At 42.0% G+C, this 12,653-nt stretch overlaps 1 protein-coding gene across 2 annotated transcripts in view; it reads left to right on the forward strand.

Moving 5' to 3' along the window:
* Positions 1-8,919: 8,919 nt before the first annotated feature.
* The window catches only part of HBP1 (HMG-box transcription factor 1), a 30,251-nt gene continuing 26,517 nt past the window's right edge, over positions 8,920-12,653 (forward strand). Inside the window, exon 1 of one of the 2 annotated variants that reach the window (XM_007528315.2) lies at positions 8,920-9,022. In XM_007528315.2, coding sequence (XP_007528377.1) covers positions 9,008-9,022 — 15 coding nt within the window. In that variant the 5' untranslated portion in view covers positions 8,920-9,007. Of the gene's footprint in view, positions 9,023-9,056; positions 9,181-12,653 lie in introns of those variants that run through there. The other variant, XM_007528316.2, reaches the window with a different exon arrangement.

Below are 12,653 nucleotides of genomic sequence, written 5' to 3' on the forward strand. Positions count from 1 at the left end.
CCAGAAATAAAGCTTGAATGTTTTAACATGAAAAAACAAAAGTCTATAAAGTAGAACAGTGATTTATGAGTAGTGAGTAAATATAAAGCCAGAATCTCAAAGTTATTCTAATTTTCTCCTTTTTTTATGTTTTTACTGGAGGAAGGTTAGTAACAGCTTACATGGAGTCAGGAGGTAGTGCAACAGGTTAAGTGCACATGGTGCAAAGCACAAGGACCAGCATAGGATCCCGGTTCAGGCCCCCACCTCCCAACCTGCAGGGGAGTCGCTTCACAAGCGCTGAAGCAGGTCTGCAGGTGTCTACCTTTCTCTCCCCCTCTCTGTCTTCCCCTCCTCTCTCCATTTCTCTGTCCTATCCAATAACGATGCCATAACAACAAAAACAACAACAACCAAAAAAATGGTGCTGTTTTGCTGGGACTCTGAATATGTACAGTTCCACTGTTCTTAGGCTGACTTTTTATTTTTGCCTCCAGGGTGATGGCTGGGGGTTGATGCCAGCACTACAAATCCATTGCTTCTGGAGGCCTTTATTTTCACTTTATTGGATAGGACAGAGAAAAGTTGAGAGTGGGAAGGGGAGAATAGAGAGGGAGAGAGAGAGAGACACCTGCAGATCTGCTTCACTGCTTGTGAAACGACCCCCCTGCAGGTGTGGGCCTGGGGGCTGAGCCAGGATCCTTGCGCAGGTCCTTGCACTTTGCACTAAGTGTGCTTAACCTGGTGTGCCATTGCCCATCGCCCTAGGCTGACTTAATTCTTCGTATTTCAGATGAAGAGAGAAAGAGAAACACCCATTACCATTGAGCTTCCATTGGCGATGTCCATAGTATTTCCATGTGACGTTGTGGTTCCATTCTAGGTCTGTGTACATCGTAAAACCTGTGCTCTACCAGTTGAACTATCACCCTGCCTCATCTTTTTTTTCTTTTCCTCCAGGGTTATTGCTGGGCTCGGTGCCTGCACCATGAATCCACCGCTCCTGGAGGCCATTTTTTCCCCTTTTTGTTACCCTAGTTGTTGCAGCCTCGTTGCGGTTATTATTGCCATTGTTGACGTTGCTTTGTTGTTGGATAGGACAGAGAGAAATGGAGAGAGGAGGGGAAGACAGAGAGAGAGGGGAGAGAAAGACAGACACCTGCAGACCTGCTTCACTGCCTGTGAAGCGACTCCCCTGCAGGTGGGGAGCCGGGGGCTCGAACTGGGATCCTTATGCCGGTCCCTGCACTTTGCGCCACGTGTGCTTAACCCACTGCGCCACCGCCCGACTCCCCCTGCCTCATCTTTTTCATTACTTACTACTCTACCATCAATATAACTCTCCTGGTGCCATCCATGGTGTTCCCATGTGGTGCTGGGTTTCAAACTCAGGATCTTAAACACAAATAGATATGTGCTCTACAAAATGAGCTGTCTTCTGATCCTTGATTTTATATTTTTGTTACTAGAAATCTATCTAGGGGGAGTCGGGCTGTAGCGCAGCGGGATAAGCGCAGGTGGCGCAAAGCACAAGGACCGGCATGAGGATCCCGGTTCGAACCCCGGCTCCCCACCTGCAGGGGAGTCGCTTCACAGGCGGTGAAGCAGGTCTGCAGGTGTCTATCTTTCTCTCCTTCCTAAGACGAAATAAAACATAACTGCTCAAAAATTAGAGTAGAAGGAGACCTTTACAAGTCTGCAGTTTCAGCTATTTTCCTACTTAAAAATCTTTTAAATTGGGAGTCGGGCGGTAGCACAGAGGGTTAAGCGCATGTGGCATGAAGCACAAGGACCACATAAGGTTCCTGGCTTGAGTCCCCAGGCTCTTCACCTGCAGAGGAGTCGCTTCACAGGCGGTGAAGCAGGTCTGCAGGTGTCTTTCTCTCCTCCTCTCTGTCTTCCCCTCCTCTCTCCATTTCTCTCTGTCCTATCCAACAACGACAACAACAATAATAACTACAACAATAAAAAACAACAAGGGCAACAAAAGGGAATAAATAAAAAACGAAATCTATCTAGGAACAGAATAAATTATATATTCTTTGAACTTCGCTGCCTTTTTTTTTTTTTAGGCCAAAGGCTCATATTCTTGGAATAATCATAAATGACTTTTTTTTCCCTCCAGGGTTATCACTGGAGCTTAGGGCCAGCACTAAGAATCCGCCACTCCTGGAGGCTATTTTTTTGATTTTTTGGATCGGACAGAGAGAAATTGAGAGAGGCATGGGAGACAGAAAAGGGGAGAGAAAGACAAGACACCTGCAGACCTGCTTCACCATTTGTGAGGTGGGGCTCAAACTGGGATCCTTTCAAATCTCCTTCTGCTTCATACTACGTGCGCTTAATCCAGTGTGTTACTGCCTGGCCCCCTTCATAAATGATATTTCCTAAAGGCAGATAATGTAATTATTTTAGAAGAGGTGCTCCCAATAGAGACATCTTTGCAAATCTTTTTCTTAATTATTCCTTAAAGATTAATTTAAATATCAACTTTTTAATTATTGTAGGTCATTATAAGCTATTTATTGAAAGCACTGAAGTGTATTAGACAAATAGTCTGTGATTAGCATCTTAAGAGTAGTGTTTATATAATGTAGCTAAAAGATGAGACCTGTAGATCAAGTGGCAAAGCATATGGAAGCTACTTAGCAATGTTCAAAGCAGCATGTAATATACAGCCTAACACACAATATACTATATAATAAGAACATTCATGTGGCTTATTTTCTATCAACTTCATTTGTTCAGCAGACACCTACTTACTGACAAAAAAAGACTGTAACTAATAGGGAAAAGAAGATTGTAACTAATAGGGAAAAGAAAATGAAATCCAAAAAATTTAAGTCTAGCAGTGTGGTTAAGATGTGTATTTATGTATGCATTAATATACAAATATGTATATATATAATTTTTTAACCAGAACACTGCTCAGTTGTGGCTTCAGATAATTGAAACTTGCTTAAACCTTTGGTACCTGAGACATGAACGCCAGTTGCAAAATTGCTTTATTTCCCCAGCTCTGTGCATTCTTCTTTTTGTTATCATCAACAGGGCTTCACTGTTCCATCATGACTTTATTTTTTGAGTAGCAAGAAACAGAGACAGAGACAGGTAGAGAGACCGAGAGAAGGGGAAAATACCACAGCACCAAAACTTCCTCCAGTGCAGTGGGATCTAGGCTCAAATCAGGGAGATGCACATGATAAGGCAGGGACACAATCCAGGTGAGCTATTTTGTTAAACCTGAACATACAATCTTTCCTGCTCTTCATCACATTTGATTTTCAAATCATGTACATTTAGGGAATCGGGCAGTAGCATAGCGGGTTAAGCACACGTGGCACAAAGCGCAAGAACTGGAGTAAGGATCGTGGTTTGAGCCCCCAGCTCCCCACCAGTGAAGCAGGTCTGCAGGTGTCTCTCTTTCTCTCCGGCTCTCTGTCTTCCCCTCCTCTCCATTTCTCTCTGTCCTATCCAACAATTGTTGCTATGCTTCACATTGGTTTGGTCTCGCTCTTCCCCACCAGGAGAATTGGTTTGGCCCTTGCTAGTTTCACGCCTCTCTTTCTTCCCGCCCCCTATGCTACGTAGTGCTGGAGTTCTGGCAGAGCCGCCAGAGGAGAAAGGTGCAGGACAGATCTGTGTGGTGATTAGTTTGGGTTAGTTTATGAATCGTCGTTCGTGAATAAAGAAATATAGCTTCCCGGCCCAGCCGTGTATCCTCGAGTCTCTGTTTACTGCCCCAAAGCTAGCCCGGCCTGCTGGACCCCCAAACCATAATGACAAACAATGATGACATCAATAACAACAGTAATAACTACAACAATAAAAAACAAGGGCAACAAAGGGAAAATAATAAAAAAATCATGTACATTTAACAATCAAAAGGAAATATGTAGAAAAATATGTTGGATATCACAGACAAGAGTAGATATATGGGGGCTGTATTCAGATAATAGGAATAATCTATTCCAGAAAGCCATAAGAATACTCATTTGAGTAAATTAAAATGCTCATATTTCCCTTTATTCTAAAAATTGGAAGTGGGATCAAGTAGAACTAGTTGCTGCCTTCTATAAGTAGATTTTCATTTATACCGAATTGGACAGTTTGTAGAAATATCATGAGCATAATTGAGACCCTAAAGGAATATTTCCCTCTGATGTCCTAAGGACACACAAGTTTCTCTGGACTTGGATCTTTTAAATTCCAAATATGTTTGGTTGCTTAAAAGATCCCTGTACATACATTTCTTTTATGGGTAGCAAGCTTGTCATTTAAACTCCTTCTTTTCCATTGTCCCAGTCCCCATTTCAGTAATCTCATCACACCACAATTATATAAGACAGAAAACCTACCCAGACTGGAAATCCAACAGTCATTCTTGATTCATATTTTTCCTTTGATTTTTTTTTTCCCCTTCTCAGTGGTGATGATAAACCCACACGTCAACCATTGAGGAAAGATCTTACTTTACGATAATTAGCAAAACCTTATCTCTTTAGTTTCATCTAGAATTACAAGCACAAGGCCCATTTCTCAATTCCTAGTATTTTTTTTCCCCCTTGCTGTCAGGGTTATGGCTGGGTTAGTTGCAGGCACTATGAATCCACTGCTCCTGGCAGTCATTTTTTCCTATTTGATAGGAGAAAGAGAAATTGAGAGGGGAGTGGGAAATAGAAAGGGAGAGAGAAAGAGAGACTCCTGCAGACTTGCTTCACTGCTTGTGGAGTTTCTCCCCTGCAAGTAAGGAGAAGGAAATCATACCTGTCTTGGTCTTCGTGTACAGTAAACATTTATCAATTTTTAATGATATCATTAGCTCCCAGACATTTCTTTACAATTTGAAATCACCTGAGTTTTTTTTTTAATTAGTGATTTAATATTGACTTAAAAAGTGATAACGAGTATAATTCCACAGTTCCCATCACCACAGTTCTGTATCCCCATGCCCTCCACTGGGAACTGTAATAGTTCTCCCAAGGTCACAGGTATGGGTTGGTTATTACTTCTATAACTATCTATCTATATTTATATCTATTTGCCCTTTTGTTATTTCTATAGTCCTACCTTCCCTTCCTTTCTATGGAACACCTACACCTATTACTACTTCCAAATGTCCATTTTCCTCTTTTCTTCCCAAGTTCTGATGGAATTGGAGTTCAGAGCCCTCTGGTCATCTTCCCCTAGCATTTCTCCCCCTCTGGGGGTATGGACCAAAATTCTTTATGGGGTGCAGAAAGTGGAATTTCTGGCTTCTGTAACTGCTTCTCCACTGGATACAGACATTGGCAAGCCAATCCATACCCCCAGCCTGTTTCTATCTTTCTCTAGTGGGCTAGGGCTCTGGAGGTAAAGTTCTGGGACACATTTCACCTGAATTCTCTGAACTAAGTTATTTATAAAATTAACTCACTTTACAGTAATATATATGAAAGGACATTTCTAAGTGCTTAATCTACCTAAAATTCCTACTTTGAACATGTCAGGTGCTCCATTTTGTAATCTTAGTATTGGAATGATTTCATTTTGCTTATCTTTTAACAACTTGAGCAGTACATACTTGAAACTCTATTTTTCTTAGTCCAGCAGTTCTAGTATCCAATAAGATGGAATGAAGGGGAAGAAATCATTTAATTTTACCCTTAAGTAGAACTTAACCTAGTTTTGCTTTTACAGTCTTTAAGAAATTAAGACTTGTCTACAACAACAAATACTTTTATAAATTGCTAAGAAGATATTTTGATTTTTAGGTGATAACTTCTTAGCATTCTGGCAGTTTGTGTTAATGTGTTATCAGCTTCACTAATACTTCTGGGTTGACATACTAACACCAATTTTATCATGGAAACACCTTAAGAATAGATATAAATTATTTTATGAGATCTTTAGTGAAAGACTAAAATGTATATATAGAAACTTTTTCTATGAGAGCTTAATAAATTTTGTACTTTTATCTCTGATCTGACTTATGATGGGGCTGATTGTTAGTCATGCAAAGAATTAATCATAAAAACACATAAGGTACTAATACATTCATTTATATTCCCAGGAAAGTCAGAAGACAGGCCCAATTATCGACTTCAAAGGTGTAAAGTATTATAACACTGGGGCTAGGTGGTAGTGTACCTGGATGACTGCACATATTGCAATGCCAAGGATCTGGGTACAAACCCCTGTCCCCACCTTGGGGGAGAGGGGGGTTGGGCAGACTTCATGAGTGGTGAAGTTGTTTTAAAGGTTTTTCTCTATGTATCTCTTCCCCCTCGTCTCTCAATTTTTGTCTCTAATACATAATACATAAAATTCTAAAAAGGTAAAACTACAAAAGTTTTAATAAAAAAGATTTGTAGTACTGGTATTTATGCAGTTGTGACTGAACTGTTAGAATTTTATTCGTATTTGATGACTTAGACAAAAATAAAAGTATGTGAAAATATCTTATGTCTTTGCTTCCTTATGAACTAGCTCAGAGGTCAACAAATTGGAACTATTTTTGAATGTTAAACTCAGTGTTAGCCAGAGAAGCTACAATGCACAATATCTTGAAGTTATTCTTTACACAGTATTGTCCAACTATCAAAATTTCTCTACTGAGGCTTTTAGCAAAATCTCTCACCTAGAAAGCCTCTTCAGTGGCCTGGAAGGTGGTACAGTGTATAAGGCCTTGGAGCCTCAGGCATGATGTCTTGGAGTTAGAGCTTCACCATCACATATATCATAGTGATGTTCTTGGTTTTCCTCTCTTTCAAATAAATAACCCCTTCTTTAAAAAAGTTTTTAAAGTTATCTTTATTTATTTGATAGAAGACAGCCAGAAATCGAGAGAGAATGGGGTCATAGAGATGAACAGAGACAGAGAGACCACCTGTAACACTGCTTCACCACTCACAAAGCTTTCCCCTACAGGTGGGGGTTGGGAGCTGGGGGCTCAAACCCAGTCCTTGCTCACTTTAACATGTGCGTTCTAGCAAGTGTGCCACAATCCAGTCCCTAAAAAAATAAATCTTTAAACAACAACAACAAACCTTTAAAAATAAGGGTGAGATAAAAGAAGATCCCCAGGGTATTTAAGAGCATTTAAGAGCAGAAAAGAATAGCTCAAGGTTTTGACAACTCTTTTTGGGGGGATAGTTTGGGGTTGAGATTTCTTTTAGCTCATGGAAGGAGTCTCAATTAGACATAAGCATGTCTGATGTTAATTTTAAACTATTAGGTGAATTCCAGATTTGTCTTTTTTTGTAAAGAAATTAAAAAGTTTATAATTTTGATTCCCAGCACAATGGCTCTGTGCTTACTATTTATAGACACTGAGAGTAAATCCTTGATGACTTGGTAGGGGGACTAGTTTATAAAAACTTTCACTTCCAGGATTCAAAAGGGGGATCCCTGAAAGTATCTAAAAACTTTTTTCAACATATGAAGGTTATTTTGACGTTCCTGTTTTGTTATGTGACTTTCAGGTAGATTTTTATAAAGCTAAGAAATTTGTGGGTTTCGAAAAAATAACTATAGCTTCAGGGTCTTTACAAAAAAAAATTGACCCTATTCGTTTACTAGTGTTACTTTTCCTCCTTTTAGGTTTAAGCATATGTAAAGCGTTCTAAAGACATAAAACCTAAAGCACAGCTTAAATGATTAAACAGTAAAGGTTCAAAGGAAAAATGCTTAATAATGCCTCGGTAATAGGAATGGTAAAAACAGCAATTACAGACTAAATGGGCTATGATAGACAGCCATGTTTAAAGTGAAGGTAACTATAAAGCTGAGAAGTCATCTCCTGAGTCAGAGCATGAGTAATTTAAGGAGGAACTCTAGTGGAGACTAAGAGGAAAGACATTCTTTCATCAATGGGAACCCTCCCGAAGGGGAAAAATAGGTAACAAAAACTCACCAGAGAAGTCTGAATCCTTCAAAAATTAAATCAGTTAAGTTACACACATTAGATTCCTCCATTACTTTAACCAGAGAGCAAGTTGGTGGATACAGAAAACACTGTTTCGACTTGCTTCAATTTTCAAACCCATAGTAACCGCCTGCCAGCCTCTCTCCTGTCAAAACACACACACACACACACACACACACACACACACACACACACACACACACTAAAGCTTTGTAAATTCTCGAAACCTTAAATTTATCCATCACTTGAGTCTCTCAGTGCCTGGCATAGAGCCAGCATTCAACCACATTTTGGTGTACTTAAGAGAGTGACAAAGAAAACTTGAGTAGTTATCCACGGGGTAGGCGAGGCGAGGCAAGACTCAGGATAAAAGAATTCTAGTTCTTCCCAGTGGAGTACACCCCCACCTTTATTACCCCCGTGGTGCCTGGGTCTCATTTGTGAGTAACTGGGTCCTTCACAAGTCTGCACTGCTTCCGCTTATGCAGTCATTCCCTTCCCCTCCCACTAAAACAATACCTTGGCTTGCTGCCAATCTTTAAGCAGCAAGAGACTGGCTATTTGTGGCCTGGAATGGGTGCTGCGACAGACTGGGACTACTCTGAGCTCTAGGAGAGGCCCAAAGGAAGAGAAGAGACCAAAAGCTTTAAAACACTCCCTTCCTCCGCCCCCTCCCTTTTGTCTGAGACACCAAAACAAACGAGCTGATACACGTGTCCCTATGACTCTTGTTTACTATCAAGACTGTGTTCGGCACACATCTCTGGGATATGTAGTCCAACTTGTTCCCCTTGCCCGGCTTCTCCCAGAGGCATCCAACAATGTAGTACTACAAACCCATAATCCACTTCGGGGACAAAGTTTGGCTTGGGTCCCCTGAGTCTCGGCAGCAATCCAATCCGAAGAGCTCACTTTCATGATTGACACTCCATCTCCTCCAGTCAACACAAGACAAAAGTCAATACAAGCCCGCCCCCCGAGAAGGACCACGGTGTCACCCAATGGGAATGAGAAACGATCGAATGGCAGCCTTGCAGACCAATAAGAGGGCGAAAGAGCTGGGCGGAGGCTCAGCCTCCGGGGTTGAGGGGAGGGGGAAGACGAAGCTTGAAAGACTTGGTAATGGCGACGGGTTTGGTAAGTAGGAAAGTTTCGGTTGAGGAGTAAAAGCTGTGTCCCGAGCACTAACGCGCGCAGAAGAGACCAGCGTCTGTCGTATTGGGGGTACACGTACCTCGGGTGGTGTTGTCGTGGCCTGGGCGCCCCGCATCCGGGCTGCCCGCACTCAGTGGCGGGTTTGTTGTCTTTCACTTCGGGAAGGGGTGGGGGTGGGGAAGGGAGGGGCAGGTTCCCGAGAGGATCCGATGGCCGGGGCAGCTGGCCTCGGCGCTACTCCTTCCTCTAGGGAATATCTTTGGCCTGGGGGGCAGCTAGCTGTCGGATAACTGACCAAGCGAACCCTGGACACGGCGCCTCTCGCGAGCTCCCCGGGGCTCCGCAACTTTGGCGTTGGGGGGGGGGGTCGGGGGAGTCGGAGGAGTGGAGGGGGCCGCCACTGCTGGAGGGGGGTGCGCGGTGGGTGGCCGGGCTGGGTGCCGAGCTGTGTCCGTCCGAGCGGGGGCAGGGACGACGCAGTACCGAATCAGCCCCGGGAAAGTTTGACTTTAGCTCCCCGCTTGTGGGCGGAGGGTCGAAGGTTGGCAGTCGGTGGGGGAGGGGGGGCGCTTGGAAATGGGGGACCCCAAGCAAGGCACCGCCTCCTTGAGGGGGCGACGAGGGCCTCGGACTGAGCTGAGGAGTTCGCGGAGCCGCTGGGCCCTGGGGCTCATTGTTACGCAGTTCGAATGAATGGGCTCCGGGGCGCCTGCGCGGTGGGGCTGAGCCAAGGGGAAAAACAAGCCCGGAGTCCGGGCTGCGGTCACATGATGGGGGGAGGGGAGGGAGCGCGATGAATGGCGAAAGAGGGTGGGGGATGGACTTGGCGACAGCCGGGAGGCGATACCTCTCTCTCTCTGACCGACAGCCTGGAGATTCCAAGTCTCCGCCTTCCAGTCGAGGCTTCCGCCTCGGGCTGATGAAAACAAAAAGAATCCTGGTGAAGAAGTCTGCTGCCTGGGTTGGGCATTTCTTTCTTTTCTCTTTCTTTCTTTCTTTCTTTCTTTCTTTCTTTCTTTCTTTCTTTCTTTGCTTTCTTTGCTTTCTTTGCTTTCTTTGCTTTCTTTGCTTTCTTTGCTTTCTTTCTTTCTTCCTCTTGGAGTTGATTCTTGGGGAGTTTTCAGCAAGACTTGCTTTTTAAAAGGCAGCACCGACTGTGCCGGAGTCTACACAAAAGAGTTGCAGCTAGAGATGTCATTGGCGCTCAGACCCTGGGAGGGCAAATGGGGTGTTTGGAAATCTTACAATGCCAAGGAGGAATTTCTTTTCCTCGAACAAGAACAGAAAACTCCTAAGGACTTTCTTACTTTCTTTCTTTCTTTTCTTTTCTTTTCTTTTCTTTCTTTTTTTTTAAATTGCAGTTGACTTTGGAGAATTACAATATTTTTGAACTTTTGTAAATACTTTCCTGTAGTTAATTCACGGCAGGCTACCTTTATGATGTGCTCTTAGTACTTGGGGTAGAAGGTATTGTCTTGATTTAGCATTAGGCAGCTAGAAATGTGTGAAGGGAATTCAAAAAGGACTGATTCCCAGTTATAAGCCATGGAAGTGGTATACAACTTAGTGGAAATAGTGCTGTACTTCATATTTGAAAATTACTTAGTAGATCGTGAAAAATTTACATCACAAGCTGATTCTATAACGGTTTATGGTCAGGGATGTTAAGCAGGCTTACTGTAGTGATTATTTGTATATAAATAGTGACTGTTGTACCCCTGAAACGTGTATGTTACTTGTATTACATAATTAAGTCTTAAGAAAAAGTGTTAGGATTAATGTCACTCCATTTCCTTGAAATTCATTTTTCTTGCTTGAGAGTGCTTAACAATTTTAAAGAAAATTGAAATCCAACTACAAAGAAACCCATCCCCTTAAAGTTTTGAGCTGCATTGTACTTCTGAGGAGCCCAGTTAACTGCCACAAAAATAATAGTTTATTTTAACTTGAGTAACCCATTATTTGTAGAATGAAAATTTAATTTTACTTTCTAGTTACCATTTTAGTAGTTTCATAAGCACACATCTTTGCTTTCTGCTTGGAGAAACCTTCAAGTCATTGGACTATTTCATTACTGTTTAGATGTTCTGTATACAAGGCAAATGACCTGAGTTTAATGAATAATAAACTGGCCCTGAATGTTCTTTAAGATTTACATGCAGACTTCCTGTATTTCTGTTTGAAACAAAAATATTAATTTCCTTTTTGCTGTCATAAATTACAAGTTACTACCCTATGATGCGAGATACCGTGCTTATAGTGGGGGCAGGGCTCACACCTGGTTCAGGCACATGGCAAAGCAGCACACTATCCAAGTGAGCTATTTTGCTGGTTCAGAAAAGTCTATTTCTCTAATCTAGTTGATAGAAAATTTTAAGTTAATGAAAGTACATTATTGTGAAGTGTTTCAGAATTACAGTCAAGTTTAGGAAAACAAGTTTCTAAAGCAATTTAGATGATTTCAGGGTTTTTTTTTCTTCAGATAGCATCATTTTAAAGATATACTGAATGGGAAGATGCCTCACCTGGTGCAGTGCACATTTTATTGCTCAAGGAACTACTTTCAAATCCCTAACTGCCATATAGGAGCACTACATAAAGGGAAAGCTCCAAGGGGTGGTGATAAAGTACTACAGTATCTCTTCTTTGTCTCTACCATTCACTCTCTTATCTTGGGGAAAAAATACATAATTTTGTAGACGTGGTAGAATTGTATAGGCTAGGCACAAAGCAGTTGTAAAGCCTTGGTGGCAAGGAAAAACAAAAGACGTATTTAATTTTATAAGAGAGACCAGAGCATTGCTTTGCTCTGACAAAGGGTGTGATGGGAGATGGAGCCTACAGCCTCAGGCTTGCAAGCCCAGTGTTCAACCCTTGAGCTAGCTCCCAAGTCCTATAATGATACTTTTTTTTTTTTTTTTCTTAAGGAGAGGAGTTATGGCACTAAAGCTTCCCTTCCATGTGGTGGGGACTAGGTTTGAAGCTGGGTTGTGCATATAGCAAGGCAGCACACTATCCAAGTGTGATGTTTTACGAGCCATATAATAATTGGCCCTGTGTGGATTGAGCTTTTAAAAGGTTCAGTGGCTCAGGAAGTGGTACCATGACAAGAGATTTCCATTTAAAAGCATGAGATCCTGAGTTCGAGTCCTGCTATCACACGTGTTGTAGTGATGCCCTGAGTCTTCTCTTGTATTTATAAATAAAAGTGTTTTATGAACATTATCTTTCAGTCAGAGCATTACTCAATTCTGGCATATAGTAGTTAGTACTATTTGAGAATTGAACCTGAAACTTTGACACCTCAGGCATGAAGGTCATTTTCATAACCAATATGCTGTCTCCCTAGTTCAATAAAAATGTTTAAAAGTTTATTACCTCTATTTGATAGAGACCACCAGATACCAAGAGGAAAGGGGAGATAGAGAGACACCTGCAGACCTGCTTCACCACTGCTGTGGGCTTGAACCTGGTTCCTTGTGCACTGTAACATGTGTTCAATCAGATGTACCACCACACAGCCCCCCCCACCATAAAAATATTTTTTAAAAATATCTTGTTGGTGTGTGAAGAATTTTGTGTTATCTCCATTAGTAACACCAGTTTATATCAA

This window comes from Erinaceus europaeus, chromosome 8 (genome assembly GCF_950295315.1).
Source record: "Erinaceus europaeus chromosome 8, mEriEur2.1, whole genome shotgun sequence".
Lineage (NCBI taxonomy): Eukaryota > Metazoa > Chordata > Mammalia > Eulipotyphla > Erinaceidae > Erinaceus > Erinaceus europaeus.